The sequence below is a fragment of the Anneissia japonica genome, unplaced genomic scaffold (genome assembly GCF_011630105.1).
Source record: "Anneissia japonica isolate Jap-2015-1 unplaced genomic scaffold, ASM1163010v1 scaffold3334_len1275209_cov185, whole genome shotgun sequence".
NCBI classification, from domain to species: Eukaryota; Metazoa; Echinodermata; class Crinoidea; order Comatulida; family Comatulidae; genus Anneissia; species Anneissia japonica.
Window position 1 is genome coordinate 1,241,510 of NW_022738561.1, and position 20,014 is coordinate 1,261,523.

The 20,014-nt window shown below is 33.9% G+C and overlaps 1 protein-coding gene across 1 annotated transcript in view; it reads right to left on the bottom strand.

The window, feature by feature from the left end:
- LOC117117629 (extracellular matrix protein FRAS1-like) overlaps positions 1–20,014 on the bottom strand; it is a gene marked incomplete in the record, with an annotated part of 121,841 nt that overhangs the window by 90,889 nt on the left and 10,938 nt on the right. The window contains 7 exon segments of the mRNA XM_033261997.1: positions 1,525–1,672; positions 2,558–2,647; positions 4,297–4,430; positions 7,569–7,626; positions 8,552–8,737; positions 14,504–14,637; positions 15,673–15,832. Coding sequence (XP_033117888.1) covers positions 1,525–1,672; positions 2,558–2,647; positions 4,297–4,430; positions 7,569–7,626; positions 8,552–8,737; positions 14,504–14,637; positions 15,673–15,832 — 910 coding nt within the window.

The window sequence follows — 20,014 nt, forward strand, 5'->3', positions numbered from 1 at the left end:
TATATATATATATATATAGAAGTAGAAAGGAAAAAGAAGGTTGTTTTTTTGGTGAGGGGTTACCACTTCCTGACTTGTGTCATTTTCTGTCGCAGTCTAAGTAGAACTGAGGCACTAGGCTGAAACTGACGCTGTTGTTACATAAAAGTTATGAGGTGTTTCTGCTAATATGCATTAGTACAAGTGATGCTGCCTCAACATCAGTCGTTGGAGCCCCTCTTGAAGAACCAATCAAATTATATACCTTTTTGGCAATTTCAAAATTATTAACCAGTCAGATATATACTTTTAATAAATATATCTTTAGTAATTAATAGCACCTATAATATTTGCAAATCAATGACGCACAATGACGCATATACCCAAGTGGGGTCCTCTGTCAGTATATATTCAGATTCAGACCACTGTTTGGAAGGCAGTGCAAATCAACACCTTGGTAAGTAGAATTTACTACTTACCCTTAAACCATGTTGTATTTGTATATTGTATTGCCATCATTACACTGCTTAACTCATAATAATATACTGTGTGTTTGTGCTAAAATATAGAAAACCTCAAATATTCAATTAAAACACTGATTTGCTAGTTTAAAATGATCAAGTAAACAGCCACATTTACAGACATTTAACTACAAAAGTCTTTAAATTACCCAATAGCAAAAATATCTGTGTGAATAGAAATAGTTCATTTTTTAACTTGGAAAATATTGTATCTAATTTTTAATGGAACTATAATTAAAAACGTGCATAAAATATGCAAAGTAGAAAGCAATTTGTATTTTGAATTTCAGTCAGCCAAAAAATGTCAAAGGTTGTCACATTTAAAGTGCATTCCAATAGTAACACATACATAAATGCTACAAGATGCAACACAGCCATTTGAAGCACTGGAAATTGAAGGATGTTTACATTTTTAAAATGGCAGCAGACGGAAGACTGTGGGCTTATTGTAAATGCATAAGCATGTGAGATGAACTGTTTTTTTTCTGTGTACTTATTTGGATGAAAAAATGTTATATATATTTTAAGATTTGTTTGTAATTATAATCAAATCAAATTAAAAAAATCAATGAAAGGTTCCTGAAAGAAATAACAGCTTGAAAATAATTGACAAGAATTTTTGTTTAACAGAACAATTAAGCAATAAATAAACTTAACTATTTTATAACATTATGTGGTATTAATGTTATAATCATAGGGTGTTGGTAAAAGTAAATTTAATTCCAAAATTATTAACAATATTATTAGATGATCATCCTTATTTCATTACACATATAAAACACAAAACTATATATTCAGAAAAAAGGACTGATAACAGTTTCCATTGGAATTTTAATCCAAGACTCTCTGATTATGATTCTGGTGCCCAAACAACTAAGCTATTATAAGGCCAAGTTGATATGGACTCTTGGATTTATCTATCAGAACATGTTTATTTTTTTCTAAACACAAAGGTGTTTATATGGTGTTGATTAGTGCGTCTGTCATCTTTCATCAAAAGATGTCATAAAAGCAATCAACTCACTTGGTTCACACCGATGACAACATTGGCCAGGTACAGGGACAGGAACTGTCCCTAGTTCACATGGGGGACAATCAGGCAGGTAACAAAGCACCTCTCCCTGTACACAGCTACAAATGCTACATTCATCTAACTGCCACAAATCATTATTCTGTGAAATATACAGCAAATGTATTATTATTTAAATAATAATTAATTAATGGGGAACATATGATCTCATTTAATTTTTAATTGTAAGTTAATAACTTGCACATATATTCAAATATGGACAGATGTTGTTTAACAACAATATAATTTTTCTACTGTTAATAAATGTTTTTTTTAAATTATTTAAAAATACAGCAAATGTATTATTCAACTGTCTATTAATTGATGGGGAAAATTTGATATTCAATTTTTAATTGTAAGTATAATAACTATTTATAATAATTATTTTTAAAATTAATGACATACAGAACATCATTAATAAATGTGTTAATGTCTAAGACAGACTTTTATTTGTAATCATCTAAACTAAGTATTTGCAGCTTTCATTCAAAAAATCATTTTGTATCGTTTTCTGCATTCATTTATGGTTGATTTTCTGTATTCATTTCTTGCAATATATTTCTGAATATTTTTTCACAAAGTGAATTTTCTATAAATTCTTACGTTCAAAAGTAAAAATAAACTTTGATTTGATTTATGTTTGCATCCTGAATGGAACAATTTTATTATTACTCTAAATCTTCTATTTTAATATGCAAGGTAGATTTACAGAAATTAATAATAATCTTGTTTACAATTCAAAACTCAGGTACCACATAATAATTTTTTTATGTTTATATTTTCATGTACAAAGAGGCAAATGATAAAAAATTATAATTGAATTGAATTTATATTTGAATTATTTAAAAAAATTGTTATATCTTTCATAAATGTTTTTTTTTTAAATTTTAATCTTATGAAAGGGCCTAATCAAGTCATAAGGTTATTCTAAAAAAAATATATGTTGTGTAATAAACAAAAAAGAAGCCCTGTTGCCCTAATCACTTACAGAGTATGAGATTCCCGAAAAGAAGCAAATGCCATCTGGCTCGCTGCACTCTGGACAGCAACGACCAGCACGGTGATTTAATACCTGACCCTATTTAATATAAATGAGAATAACATTTATGATGACAATAAGAACAAAGATAAAATGATGATGGTAATTATCACAATAGTAGCAACATGGAGGAATAGATGATAGTAGCATGGGAAAAAAATCTGTATTAAGCTCTCCCAAAGCACAAAAAATGGGGTCTTTTTTTTAACATATTTCTTTTTTTTTTTTTTAACTACAGAGGACATCAGAGTACTTGGATGTTGTTTAAAAATACAGTTTTTCAAGCTTTAATAAATATTAAATAATATTAATAATTAATATATTATTTGATACCTTAAATATGGATTATAGGCCTGTGTAACAATTTTACTAACCAAAATAAGGGTTTGATGGTTAACAGCATATGTGAGGTCTCACTGCGAAATGAGACGCATCGTTGGTGAAAGCATATTGAGATATTCACCAAAACAGGCCAAAGTCAACATTTTAACAAAATTTTGATTTTAATGTTTTTTGAATAACTTGGTACTTATATTTTATGATTGTATACTTTGTAAGTGAATTTTCTTGCCAAAACAGTGTTCTCTGCACATATTCTGTAATTCTAGTCGTATTATTTGGACAGGTTAGTTTATCTTTGAGGCTGATTTTCTCAAAACGTGGTTCTTATACACCTAAACTTTAAATGCTCACATCTCTGGATTTACTTATAGTAGGGAAGCCATTCAAAGACCAAATGAAAGCTTATAATGTGATCTACTTAAATATAATATAAACTCAATTTTTGAATTTCTAACCATGAGACTCATTTTGTAGTGAGACCTCACATATTTCACTTGAAATGTCAGACATTAAAATTAAACTGATGAAAATATATATTATCTTAAAAAAAATTTCAATTAACAATTTAGTGACCAACCCTTTAATTATTGATTGCTAAACTATTTTGGGATGGCTACCCTGTTTATTTACATATATATAATAATAATAATAATAATAATAATAATAATAATAATAATAATAATAATAATAACAACAATAACAATAATAATAACAATAATAATGACAATAATAATAACAATAATGACAATAATAATATCAACAATAATAATAATAATAATAATAATAATAATAATGAGACTTTCTCAACTACAACAGTTCTTTTCAGAACTACTTACGTGGTGTACCGCAAGTTTCAACATATATAATAATAATAATAATAATAACAATAATAATAATAATAATTATATAGTGCCAATTCCAAATTATATGATCAAAGTCGCTGAGCATTATTAATATTACCCTCATCATTGGATAACATACAATGGCAAACCAACACACAGAGTGCAACCTTCTCTGCTCCCTGGGGAGTATACCTAGTTGTGCACTACTTGCAGGGGAAGATTACAGGGGAAGATTTAGAGGGAGGGGGAAGGGGCGGCACGGCCCTGCCCCCCTGTTGGAAAGTATGGAAAGTAAAAACAAAAAAAAGAATAAAAAAATGATCACCCAAAATGCCTCAGAGGTTATTTTCAGGTGTCTAGAAAATTTCACGGGGAAATGCCCCTGGATCCCTTAAGATCGGCCCCACTTTCGGCCCCCAATTCGAGCCACCTCTTTGGGCATCTCTAGATCCGCCCCTGACATAGGCATACACATATATATTATAAAAATTTAAAAGGACATACCTCTCTACATAAGATGCGATCACAGTCAGTCTTATAGCAATCTATGTTTCCTCGAGTACATATACAATACTGGCAAGATGATACATTCCATACCTCACCATGGTACTTAATAGTTTGATCATATTCACAATAATCTGCAAGAACACAAAACATTCAGGTTATTTTAGGTAATGATGGAATATATATTTTTTATTTACAACTCTGACACATCATAAGGATGAGACAATACAAAATTGACAATCAGAACAATTGAAGAGAACATTAGTAAAGATAATGTGATGATGATGACGATGATGGTAAGGACAATGTTGAAGATAACGATGATGATAACGATGTTGCTGATGGTCTTATGATGACGACGATGACAATGTTGGTGTTGGTTGTGGTGATGGTGCATGTAATGATGATTTTGGAGAATATGATAACCATGCTGATAACAATAACAATACTAGTGTAGATTTGTATAGCACCAGTATCCATCAAACAAGATGCTCATGGTACTTGATATGTGGACTAGAAACTCGATCAATAACTTCCTTCGCCCCTATGAGTCCCTTCATGTCTGTGCTACCCGGTAACCAGATACCAGCAACTCCCGTCGTCCACCACACCGACTGTCTGTACCAGTACATCGGTGTATCCCCTACTTGTCTCGAATGATGTACTGGGTTCTTTATAGACGTGCAAACAAGCCATTGTGTACGCTGGGTCCTTATCCGAACAGACTTATTCTACTACCAGAACCATAGGCGAGCGTGGCGTTTGAACAAGCACTGATATTGTGGCGGTAGGTTGCAATGCCCCTGCCTTAACTGCTCAGCCATTCGATTGATAATAATGATGATGATGAGAATGACAATGCTGCTGCCGATGATGATGATAATGACGACGACAACGATGATGATAAAGAAACAAATTATTAAAAACAAACAAAAACTTAGACATTTAAAGAAAAGCCATTTTTTTATACTCAAAATACTACTAATATCACTCATAATAATTATCCCTGAGCATTCACAATCATTCATCATCAAATACAGCGAAAAGCATTCACTTATAATAAAACTAAACACACTCAGACTTCATGATTCAACGCACCAACTGAGGATAAAGCACGTCTCCAAGATAACCTAGCTTTTCTCCTTTTCATCATTTCATGTCTCATTGGGACGTGAATCACAGCATCATGTCCACCATTTGCAGCCCAAGGAAGGAGTATATTAATCAACCATTCCCAAATGTCATACGCAAGATGTCTTTCCTACACTGTCTCTCATTTGCTGCCTAAGGAAGGACTATATTTATCAACCATTCCCATGTCATATGCAGGACACATGTAGGGCATGATATTGGTTCTTTCCTACACTGTCTGTCAGTTAGCTGCCTAAGGAAGGGTTTTATCAACCATTCCTAAATGTCATATAGGATGTTTGTAGGGCATAGTATTGGTTTTTCCCTACACAGTCTGTCAACTGCTGCCTAAGGAAGGGATGTTTTAATAAACCATTTCTCAATATCATATACAAGGTATTTTTAAGACATGGAATTCAGCCTTACCAAATTATCAGTCAGTTCCCTTAAGCATGGGGAATTTTAATAAACTATTCACAACTGCAAATTGCAAGATATAATATCTATATTATTAAACTTTCAGTATGCTTTCTTATCAGAAAAAGAGAATTTTATTAAACTATTACCTAAATATCACTTGTAAGATGATGTCTATGTTATTGGGCCTGTGAGGCATTCCAATATGTTTTAGGCTTATAGGGTATACTTGAAAATGATAATGTTGTCTGTAATGTAAGTAATAAATTTGGTTTAATATTTCAGAGATCCCAAGTCTCCCGAAAATCGCGGGTTTCTCCCGTTTTTTCAGGCCGTCTCCCGCCCTCCCGATTTTTATTAATTTTCTCCTGTTTTAAAATATCCTGAAAATTCCACAAAAAATGTAATTTCCACGATGATAGAGCAATGAAACAAAATTTATTATCTTAAAGCCATCCAATATAAGGCACTGACTCAGCCATATAAATGTCATTAAAGCTAGACCAGGGAGTTGTTTATTTAAGTTGTTTATCTAAATAACAGCTCCATGGCAAGGCTAAGCCTTGATCTGTGGTAGACTCGCCTTGTTTAACCTCCATGTTACGATCTTTTGCATCAGCGCCGACCTCAATCAATGAGATGGCTGTCAGTAGAGGAAATAAATTTCAACAAATGAACGAAATCAGAAATCACATGGATGGATGGGTGGATGGCGCCCGGCCCCAAGTTTTTGCCGCGAGAATTTTGAACTTTGTTTCCTTCTTTTTGTGTAACACTTTCATATTGCGTAGCACGTTGTAAGGCATCGCAGCGCGTCACTACAGGAGGCAATCGCTTCACAAAAAAATCTCCTTATTTTTTGCTTTTCCAACTTGGGATCTCTGATATTTTCTAGTACTAACATTATTGACAGCTCCCGAAACTGGTTTATCCTATTGTTCAAAGAAGTGTTTGCTATATGTAGACTTCACCCTTTGCTTAACAATGGGCTCAGAGCTCCAAAGGAGCTTTAATTGTTGGCTTTGATCGGTGGACTAAGAATGCTTTGATCTTTTGTTTAAATCACTGCTATGTCACCTACTATAGGTAATGTTTTGATTGGTTAAACACTTTTGGTACTAGTGCATATAAGCTTGCTAATATGGATAATTTTTTCATTCCTGATGATGACGTAATTAATGTCAAAATATTGAATCTCAACACGATGGTGTGCATTTCAATACTTGGAGTATGTATTATACTTTCTTATTGGGCCTTCTTCCCCAAAAGAAGGATTTTAATAAAACATTCCCAAATATGTAAAAAATAGGGAAATTATTTCTCTCTATTAGTTACTGTATGATATTAAGCACATTAAGTATAAGAGATAGTTTGATATTAGTTTCAGTGACCTAATTTGAAGCTTTACTGAATGTTTCTGTCTGGCCTCATTTTTTTACATCAGTTATTTCCATCACCACCTCTAAAAGTATTATGACTTACCATATTCATTATCATCTGTAGTGCTTTGAAATTCCATATTGTATAAATTCTTAATACTGCTTTTGACTTTTCAAATACCACAATGATTGTAATCATCACTTCTTCATTTTAAGCACCATCACGTTTTTCATTGTCATCATTGTCATTGTCACTATAATTCAATGTCATGTCAATGCTGTCATCAAATCTGTCATAATAGCCATTATATTTTTTCATAATTTCTGACAATCAAAATACTTTACCTTCTGTTGATACGCAGTCTGCACAGCATTCACCATCTCGTACAATTTTCCGTTCATTCTAAAATTGACAAATAAATAATAAACTTGGAGTATTACTTATTATTAATTTAAGAGAATGTATATAGTGCAGTTATAAAAAGGGAACTGCTCACAGCAATTTTTTTCCCCTGGTTGCTGGATACAGCATCAATCATACATAACATGCAACCTCCTCAGTTCTCTGTGAGTATTCCTAGTCATGCGTGTAGTTCAGCACTACAACTGTAATTTCATTTTGAATCGTTCATCTCCTATTATATTCTTGGGTAAAGAGAGGCAAGTGTAGACAAAGCATCCTGCCCAACGCCATAAGCCGTATGACAAGCTTTGGTCTCGAGCCCATGACTGCAAGTAAAGTCCAAAATTCAACCGCTGCATCAATAGAGGTATTATAACAACTAGATTGCTAACTATGCAACAAGTATATGCAGAGTTCTGTATCATTACTCAACAAGATGGCCGCAGGCTTAGTATACAGAACACATGCATAAATAAGACTTCGGTCTAATATTATTTAATTAATTATTATTATTAATAATTCTGAAATATTAAGCTAGCCTAGCTAGGAAGAGGCTAAGTGTAGCAACTGATTTTAAAATAAAGCATTGAGGAATGAATAATCAAAATTGTGTTCACTACACCAGGATGCTCAATTTTAACAGGAAACTAGAGCCTGTACTTAAACTTCCATGTTAGATTGAGGGCGCCATTATAAACAATGCTTAAGTGTATGTTGATTGACTGAATCTACGACAGCCATATTGTTGAGTACATTACACACCTCTGCATTTTATGGAACATCGAATGCATTGGAGTTAACACTCCATAGTATTCTTATTATAAATCTATGGCTGTACCACATGACTTCCACTAAGGTTATTTTGATAGGCCTATGCTATGGGAAGAAAATACTCAGTTGGTGGGTGCCACCATTTTTGACTTACAACACCACAGCGTTTTTGAATACAATCTAGTTCCACACATGATATCAATCCTCCTTCACATATGCAGTAATTACATGGAGTCGTCTGCCAATTTTCACCATCTAGATAGTGGGCACTGTCTAACTGGCATGGCAGACTTTGACATTCTGGACAACATTGACCATCAGGAACTACCATAAGTTGACCCTAAAATCAAATAAAAATATTTTATATAATAAATGTATGACAACAAAAATCCAACATTACCAATGTCAAATTGATTGATGATGATGATGATGATGATGATGATGATGAAGATGATAATGGAGAAAATGCCGTAGCCAGCTTTTGGGACAGTTGGGACAGTCCCACACAATTTTTCTAATGGGTCCACAAGGAATGAGTCCAACTTTTTTTAAATGGGTCCAAGTTATGCAATTACATGCATAAATGAGTTCACGTTATGAAAAAAGGGTTCAGATTTCTCATATTTAGCCTAAAATGGGTAAAATTTTAAGAAAATGGGTCCAGATATTTCAGATTTTTGAGTAAAATGGTCAACTTTATTAAAACCTGGTCCACATTATTTGAATTTATGTGTAAAGTGGGTCCACCCTAATATAGTCCCGCCCTGTTTGAAAATCTTCGCTACGGCATTGATGGAGATGACAGTGATGATAACGATGAGAATCATAAAAAGTGATATTGGAGGAGATATAAAAACAATGATGATTATGGGGATTATAATAGATGACAAAATTAACATTGATGATGGCAAAATGATGATGATGACAAACATAATTGTTAATGATAACTTAGTAGGTGATGATGAATATTCTGTTAACAAATAGGATAATGAAAAAGGTATAACTATTATAAATTTAAAAACAGATAAAATAAGTCATAGAAATAATAGGATAAATTATAGAACAAAAAAATGACTAAAAATATATAAATATTAAATAATAAATAACAATGATAAATGCTTATATGGCAACCAGTAAACAATTGTACCGAAGTGTATCTACAATGATCAAGTAAGTAGGTCAAAAAATAAGACTAATGGTGATTAAGCAGCTCACAGACACATTAAGTCTGCATCATTTATCTATTTTCAGTAATCTTCAGAGACCGGCACAAAATGATCCATTTCATATCAACAATGGATCAACTTTCAACTTCCTCTAAAATTACAGCACCGCTCCATGCCCAGACTTCGTTGACCCTTCAGACTTACCTCTTGTTAAGAGATAACAGAGAGTAATGGAGGAAATTGGGTTGCGAGGGCAGCAAATATTTGAAACAACTTAAGAATTTTTCAACATTAGTCATGCTCAGGTTCTCATAAATCATTCAGCACTACAACATTTTATAATGAGACCATGTAAAGTTAATGTTAAATAGCATTAAAAACTAAATGTGTACCATGGGAGATGAGCAAAAAACAATTAAATCACTTTCTAAAAATAGGACTTGAAACTAAACATTGGATCTTATACAACATAGGGTCTACTGGAGCTGTGCCTATACTAAAGGTATAATTATTTGACTACTAACAACCTAATCAACTCATGTCAATCAGGATTCAGAAAGAACCATTAGAACTACTAACACAACACTAATAGATATGTCCGACTTCATACTAAATAAATTTAACAATAGTAAAGCTACTGCTGCTATATTTCTGGATCTCAAGAAAGTATTTGATACAGTTGATCATGGTCTACTGATAAAAAAGTTACATTATTATGGAATTGATGATATTGAGCTACAATGGTTTAAATCATACATATGACAGATCACAAGCGGTTTTTATTAACTCCAGTCAGTCTAATCTCATGAAACTCAATATTGGTGTACCACAAGGATCTATTTTGGGTCCCTTTCTATTTTTAATTTATGTAAATTCTCTACCTGATGTAATGTCCTGTAAAGTTGTTATGTATGCAGATGACACCACTATACTTTGTAATTCATCTGACCCAGTCACTCTACAACAAGAACTCAATTCTTGTTTGACTAAAATAGCTGACTGGTTCAATGAAAACAAATAAATTATTAATAATAAGAAAACAAAATTAATGTTACTTGGAACAAACTACATTCTTCCTAAATTTAAAGATATTTCACTTAATTTAAATGGTGATATTATTGAAAGAGTTGATTCTTTTAAATACTTAAGTGTAACTTTTGATCCTGTACTAACTTGGAAAGACCACATAAATAAATTATCTTCAAATTTGTCTAAGCGTACTGGTGTCATCACCCGTATAAAATACCTACTTCCAACCCATACTCTTAAAATAGCTAGCCTTAATGACTTTTAAATGTTTAAAAAGGTATGCGCCATCTTATTTATCATCTAAATTTAAATTTAATATCAAATCCCATTCAAAATGTACACGTAGTCAATCTCATAATAACCTTATTGAACCATAATGGAATAACTGTCAAGGCAAGAGAACTTTTTTGTATCGCTCAACAAACTTGTGGAATGAACTTCAACACAAAACAACAACAAATTTCATGGACATGTCTATTATATTTTTTTTAAACTCTTTTAATTCTTAATCACTTTTATTGTATATATGATATCTATTTATATATATGTATGTCTTTTTTTAATTACTTTTCTTTTAACTTTTCTATTTTATGTAACTGTACCACTTTGAAAAACAGTACGCAAGTACTGAAAGTGCATGCAGTAGAAAGACAGAATAAATAAATAAATAAATAAATTAAAATTACATCCTTAAACCCAGAAAAACACCTGCGTAAATGGGACATTTGCCTCATACTCCACTGGAACACTACACAGCCCCAGCTGCCAGGGGCCACTGGTTTCTTTTTTACACCACTGAAGGTTCTAAAGTTGTAGCCGTATTCAGCATAGCAGCATTAAACTAAACCAGGCATCAATTCAAATTCTACGTTAAGTGAAGCAATGAGGATGTAAACACCTTGCTTAAGTACAAAAAACAAGCAACTAGCCTCAAGATTTATATGGATGCGTCACCTGCCTTTGTACAGTAGGCCTATGTATATCAGAAACATTCACGTGCTAGAAACTTTCGTGAATTTCGTAAGCAGTCAGAAATTACAAAAGCTTTATGTCGCGAAATACCAATATTATTTTCGAAAAAACTTCAATCAGTTTCAAAATTTGGTCATTTTTTAGAAAACTGAATTGAACCAAATAGGATTATGTTTTGAAGGCAAAAAAGGATAATGTAGTAAGATTAACAACTGTTGCTGACAAGAAGATTGATAAATTAGTTTAGTTAATAGCTGTAGTGGGCAGTGTTTATAAACTAGTAAAAGCTCCGCCTCATCTAATATAAGCAATGTTTATTATTTTAGTGATGGAGTTTGCTTGTTTGGTTGCTACTGAATGGCAAGCAAGAAGTTCAGCTACAACTCAAATGCATAAATTCAATTGAACTAACTGCCAAGTATGTCTGTTTTCTAGGACTTACGACAAGTAATAAGCATAATGATTTTAATGTTAAATAGGATGAAATGATCAGAGCCGTGGGGCAGTGAATCTGTCGGGCCCCAAGAGCGGGGTTCTGGGATTTTTCTATGTAATTAGTTGCCTAGAGATAATAACATGTGAATGTCGTTTAGATTCTTGTTTTTTCCCAAATACACCTTATCATTTTTTGTCCCAGGGCCCTGGACATGCCTGGCACCCCTCCCCTCCCCCTCCATCCTCCATCCTAAAAAACAATCTTGGAATTATAATGCAAGACAAACAATATTCTGACCTTTTCAACATTATTTTAAAAGTGGTACAGTACATAAGGTAAGACTATTTTTATACCTTGTTTCACAAACTTATTTTTTTTAAATCGTCAGAGAAGGGTGGGAAAAAAAATAAAAATAAAATTTTGTTTTCTCATTTAGCAAACAAGCTTTGCCAAAACCATTCAGACGGAGGAGAAAATAAAAATTAAATTTTAATGGCGAATGTAAACAGTTTAGACTTAATGGGATAGTTAAATGCTTTAAATTTATATAATTAGGAAGAAATATAAATATTTTCTTTTTGGAGATTTCAAGACAGCAGCAGGCGTACGTTAATTGGCCAAAAATAAAATTTTATTTTTGTTCCACATTATCATCATTGGCGGGCAGTGGGTTCGCTAAACAAGGATTAGCAGCTTAGTTCAGTCGGCTAATCTGGTGGTAGCCACTGTGTGTGTGCTGAACCCTAGAGATCTCTTAGGTCCCTGCTTCAATTCCCATCGCTGCCTCTCCTTGTGTTTCAACTGGAGAGCTCTAATACAAGTTACAATAGCGCACTGTCTTTCGGATGAGACGTTTATGCTGTTAGTCCTGAGTGCACTAATGGGCCATTTGCATGTTAAAGAACATAGAAAAATCTTCGAAAGAGTAGAGGATTGTCTCCCGGTGTACTGCCCAATCACAACCAGAAGGACCCCACTGGAAATAAGTTGTCTTCAAGACTTTCGTGGGCTGTCCTTGGTGTTTACACCGAATAAATCCAATCCAATCCAAGGTATAAAGAGAGTCTTGCCTTAATACATAAAATAGTTTAACATTTATTTTGACAGGAATATTTTAACAAAAATATTCAGATCTTAAGGCACTTGCAGTGATGTCACAGCGCAGCTTACAGTACTCAAATATAGAGGTGGAAAATATTAATTTGCGAGGAAATTAAGAGCATTCTATTTTCTATATTTCAGTATCCATTAAAGTTCATAAATCGTTCGCATTTTTATACCTTTTTGGCCAAATTTTCTCAAGAAAAAATGTTTTTATCTTGGTCAGACCATTCCTTCTCCAAATTAGTAGTAAGCTTTTTGACTAGTCATTATGTCTAGATCCAGTACTTTGATCGTATGTCAGACAAAAATGATATGAAAAAAAATGTAGCTATTTAAGATGTAATGGCAATGTTTATATTTTCCAGATTACTAAGTCAATTAAATTAAGGAAATTCCCCAAATAGCAAAATGGACTATGTCATCAGTGGACTTCACAACCTATCACAGCCATAGGTAGACACTACAAAAGGAAATCATGTACCTCCTAGTAGTGTACCTCGGTCAGGGTCCCAGAATAAAAATCCCTGGCTTAGTATGGCCCTAATTGTGCTTTTAGACCACAATATTAGGGATTAACAATCAAAATAACGTTTTGATAAGTAAATTATTGTTTTTTGGTAGGACGACCTCGTCATGGCATCAGATGACAGGGGTTCCAGGCCTGTCCGATGGGAGAAAATGCCCTTCATGCCCTCCCACTGGCACCACCACTGCCTCCTACAAACAATTTAATAAATTTTCCAGTTAACACATGCAATCTTATAGTTTAATATTCTGTGTTTAATTTGTCCTTACTACCTCGCCATGGGAGATGACAAGGGAACTCTGGGATGGTTGTTAAATTTGAGAAGATGCCAATGACAGCTCAAGTCTACAAAACATTTAAAAAGGTTCAATTGACAAAGAATCACAAAGATCAATCTTTCAATCTTTTAAAAGTGGCCTAGCTTTTCCCTAAAGCATCCCTGACTGACATAAAGATGAACAGGTGGAAGACATGAGAGATACATATAGGCTAGCAGCAACACCTTAGTGAGTTTACTTGATTCGTTGGCAGACTTTCAAAATCTTCTCACTGCCCTAGGGGTCGGGATGACTTGTAAGTTGATAATAGGCGAATAAAAAGAGGGTTGAATGATATCAAAATAGATGGTCAAACTGATTGAGAGATTTAAAAAGCTAGGTGATGGGGATAGCAGGAATAGATTTTTCTGTCTTAAAAATTGATCATCTCATAAAAGATAAAGATTTTTTTTTAAGACTATGATTTTCATAAGCTGATATTTCCAAGCTTAACTTAATTTCATATTACTTATTAAAAAGAAAGCTTTATGCTGAAAATATTTTTTCACAGGGAATATCTTTCCTGTCACGTTTCCGCGTTCGTTACGATAATTACCTGCTGGCATGAGATTGGCAGGCAATCTGCAACGTAACATTGAGCCCTGCCGTCGTTACATTGGCATTTAGCACATTTGGCTGGACTCCAGTTTTCACCGTGCCTATAGACTTTATTTAAGTATGTACATTGTCCTGAGGAGAAAAAATCAAAACAATATTTGATTACCTAAAATACATATTTTATTTATTACATATTTTGTACTTTTGAGTACTTACATCATTTAACACATTCGCTGTCATGCGATATGACATGACAAGCAGACACGGCGCTAGAGATTCCACGATTATGTGTCAACGGTCTCCAAGAATGGGTAAATGTTTCACAATAAGAGGTCTGGAATCACCGACACAGGAGACTCACAACCACCATGTTTGGAACAATTTTAATATTTTGCTAAATACCCAAAAAGTCAAACTGTTAAAATGCTTTTTTTAAAGCAGCGTTTCCCGGAGAATTGATTAGCTCTGCATCGACTTATTGAAGTGACTGATTTGTAAGGTTTGGGTGGGGACAGAAAACAAGACAAGCTAGAAAGTTCATTAATCACTGTTATATTGAAATATTTTTAATGAGACCAACTTAAGAAAATCCTAACCAGGCATCATGAATTGTAAAATGAGAGTGTAATTGAATTCAAGATTCAAAATTTCGCTTTTGGAAAATAAAGTTCCAGAAAGAGTGTGTGTAAACTCAAAGAAAACAATGTAAGACCAAACAAAATAATGAATTATTATTAAGTAATGTTAATTTAATTAATATAATTTTATAGATCTTTAACAATTGTGCACAAAATTGAAAATTATAATAGCATAAACAAATTCAATAGAAAAAATCATGGAATTTCCTGTTTATTAAATTAATTTTAAAAATTATAAAATTTGTTAGTGAAGGTCGGCAATAGAGTTTAAATTGAAAAACGTTTTTTTTTTATTTTTTAATTTTTTTTTAATTTTTTTTTTTTTTTTATATACACAACAGAAGCAAGATTTTTTTTTATTTTTTTTAACACAGGGCAGGACATTGTAGAATATAATAGCTTCATTGACATTAATTATTCTTGATTAGGTTTAATTACTTTAAGATAACATTACTATTGCATGAGTAAACATCAAACATTAAAATTAATAAATGGAAGTATGCCTCATTAGCTTAATTAATAAACTTACTTCCAACTTTCACGCACTTAGGACAGCAATCACCACTAGCAAGCTGTAGGACCTCATCGCTGTTGCACTGAATGCTGAGACAGGTTGAATTACTACACTCTACGACTCCATTCGTACAATAGCATGTTGAACACGGTGTAGGGCTCCATTGGGAATTATCCTGAGGAAAAAATCGTAGATTGTTTTACTTGTGAAATATTTTTATTATAAGAAACTGTGACATAAAATAATAGTACAAAATTTTCACCATACCATAAATCTTAATATCAACATCAAACAAGAGGGTATATACTAAAAGTGGACACACCCCAAGCATACAATTTTTCGTTAACATTCTTTTTACGTAGTCACCAGTACTAACATCAAATACTTTAAAATACAACTATGACAAACATATAATGAGAAGAGGATCCCTAAGCATTGATTTTTACGGCTGGTGGACTATCAGTCTGATAAAAGCGTCTAACAATATACAAGAGATGATGAAGGCGACAGGGACGCAGAGGGGTAAACCCGGGTAATTTTGGGCCACCTTAATGTGAGATTTTATTTTGTATCATGGCCAAATTTTCTCAAGAAAAAAATTTTCTTATTTTGGTCAGACCAGTCATGGCCGAGAGGAGGGTGTTGGCCTGTCTGACGCATCTGAATCCACCGGCAAACTGCACTCGGCAGTCCTTACCTGTTTCAATTATATTGCATCTTAATATCACTATGGTATCAATCACTATGGCAAACAACGTGTATTCTTTGTGTTCAACATAAAAAATGGTTTTGTTCTAATAATGCAAGAAATGGTAGGAAAGCAAAATATTATTTAGATAGTGTAAAAATAATGTTTGATCCATGTAGCCCAGGGTAGACCTAAGCCACAGATACATGTTTTATAGTGAATTATTCTGTTTTGTTTAGAAACCTAATGATAGACAAGTAAAAAAATTCTGTATCATAGTCTTATTGTGGCACAGACATTGCTTTGATATAATGCAACTTTGCTTGGATCAAGTTTTAAAAGTGAAATGGATTAAAACACCTTCAACTACATTAATCAAATGCATCCCCCACTTTATTATTTCATGATGTGCCTACTAAACTTGAACTTTTGACCCCCAAAGATGCTACAGTAACCTGCAAGCTAGACTTGTACCTTGAGTTAACTATGGGTGTGTTTCTACTGATAAACACAAAATAATCGATTTTTTAAAACCGTTTTTTTAATGAGTACCAGACAGCCTGCTGGCGTTGCAACTGCATTTTTTACTTTTCGAAAATCGGTTTTCGTGACGGTATAGGATAGTATCTTTTTCATTCCTGTCATGATGACGAGGAGTAAGATACTATGTGGGGAGAGAAGGCAAATGTTTTTGGCTGTGCTCATCGGCACAATTATGAACGACGACCAAACAAGGACAACGGTAGGCCCAAATGAGCAGAGAGTCCTAGGCCCAATATCCTCCCCCCCCCCACAAAGTAAATTACAGAACGAATTCGTCACTCCTCATGTTTGTTGACGTTTTTAGCTTGTGGCCTAGGACATGAACAAGGACTAATTTTTTTTAAAGTTCGCGCCTAATACGATCTAGTCTTTGCAGTGATGGACCTGGAGGTCACATTTCACCTGATAATCGCTTTTTTTCTGTTGCAGCTAAAAGCTGCACAGCCAAAATCGGTTATTTGCCATTCAAACACGGTATCCATTGCGTGTTTTTCATCGATTTTTTTTAATCGCTTTTTTCAAACTGGTCCCATTTCTACTGCGAGAATAAAAGCGATTTTTCGAAAAAGCGATTTTTAATCGATTATTTCTTTCCAGTAGAAACAGGCCCTATATGAGCTAAATTCATTAACTGATAATTACCTTTTTGATGAACGTAAGTTTTTTTTTACAGTAAAATGTGACTTAACTTCAACACATTCATATTGTCTTCATTTGTTTATACCGAACTCAGACCTGCCAAGTGACTCACATTTAGCGTGAAAGTCACACAATTTTTTTTTTTTTCGCGGTCCTGCCAGCTAATTGTTAAATGTATTTAACAGTCATGCATTTCTTTACTGCATAAGCATGCATACGACAAGAGTGTAATTACCTAGGAACATCTAAATAAGTTTATTTTTAATGCATTTACGTCCATAGGAGCTATATTTTCAAAATTGTTCTCACCTCAGCCACAACCATGATACTGTATGTCTAAGGTAGTATGGACTTTAGGTTCACACTAAAGCCCTATTGCAGTATCCGGAACGGGAGTCACGCGTTAGCACCCATGTGAGAATGGCTAATTGGTTAGGACTAACCGTTGCCAGTATCTGGATAGGCTTTGAATACTGTAAGTAGAGTGCATTTCTATCATTAACCAACCACACGTACGCATTTACTATTACTTTACTATTGGCCAGTGATCTCATCATCATCGATATCTGGATCGGAGTTTTTTTGTTTGAACGCAAGGGTGAGTGCGTATGTTATTTATCTGGATCTTGCTAACCGTTAGGTGCTGTGTGTGAGCATAGCCTAAGTGTCTAGCATTTTTTTCCATAACCTAAACTGACCATCAATAAAAATTATAAGTTGCATGCGCATCGTGGCCTTTCGTTCTCCATAAAGAACAACATCCTAGTGTCTTGTCTGGATTGGATTTATTCGGTGTAAACACCAAGGACAGCCCAAAAAAGTCTAGAAGAAGACTTATTTCCAGTGGGGTCCCTTCTGGTTGTGATTGGGCAGTACAACGGGAGAAAATCCCCAACTCTTTTCCGAAGAGTGTACTGCGTACTTAAACATGCACCTAGGCCACAAATGCACACGGGACCAACGGCTTAAACGTCTCATCCAAAACATGGTGCGCTATTGTAACTTGTATTTCAGCCCTCCAGCTGAAACACAAGGACAGGCAGCGATGGGAATGGGAAAATTGCTTGTTTATCTGCAGCCCAACACGATCAACGCAAATGTCGTTGACATCGGCATTATTTCAACTTTGCGTAAGAGTCGTAAGAATGATAAGAAACGTATGAAACGTAAGAAATTCTGACCTTTACGTAGACAGGAAACCAGGCTTTATAGGAAACAATGTCTGTACCAATTATACTTTGTAAATGTCTAAATTTACAGACAATTTAATTTCCTTTAAAATTTGTTATCATCCTGAAAGTTATCAACATTTCACATCCCAAAAGAATGCTCATCATTATGAAGCCAGTACTCTAGCTCTTCATCGCTACAAGAACGCTGACAGCTTTCAGGTGAAACCTTCTCGATTGCGTCAGAGACTGCTACACAGTGCAACGATTGCACTGAAAACACTTTAGCAACAGTGTAGCAAAATCAAGGAAACCAGGATTTATAAGCTTTGATCTCAGACTTTCCAAGAAAATTGATAAATTATCACAGTAAGGTCTGGAACTGGCATTAAATCATGTAAACTATTCGATCGATCATATATACCAAGCATGTTTTTAATTTATTTTGTTTCTTTGAAATTCATGTACAGTGTATGTACTGTACATCTTGAAAAGAAGCCTATGCTATCTTGATAAGAAGCCCATGGGTTTCCTTTCACTCTTTTTCAATGATAATTTTGCAAACTGAAGAGGTGAGCTTAAGCCCATTGGGCTTCAATTCAATGTTTTACGACGCTACACAAGAGGTGGACAATCTAACACTTATTACAACAGACACATTCCGCTAGGTTGGTAACATGACATATAGTGGGGATCAATTGTAAACATGCAAAAAAGTGATGGCAGGCAATAGGAAAACGTCTGAGTGTTTTTGCTGTAAAGCACTTATTTGATGTTGAATAATGTTGTTTGGAATGCAAGTAAACTATACCAAATTGATTGGAAATTGAATTCGTCATACTGGTTTGCTAATGCTTCAAAAGACAATGGCCCCAAACACTGAGACTTTTTGAGAAATGCTAGACCTTGGTCCCTGCATATACGGCCTGTTTAAGTATGCATAAGATTCTTTGATCCACGAACTACGACACCCTACGATTTCTAGTCTAGCTAAGGTTTAATAAAGATCGCATAAATTCCAAAGCCTACAAAGAACATTGAACGTTAGAACATAGAGAAAATAGAACAGAAGGAGTAACATCGACTTTATCGCTTATCTTTAATCCAATTAAACAGTCAGCTAGTGCCTATTAAATTGCACTACGGCCACCCGCGGAGCTTATCACAGAACTATCTCTTTGTACACACAGCTCCTCGCCGCTTAAGTGTAAACCCCTATAGACACTCTGGCGTTAGTGGAGTAGTTAATACACAAACATTTAAACATTAGAATTAAAAAACACATGCGCAGTTCATCATCCACGGTTTGTTTGTGTGC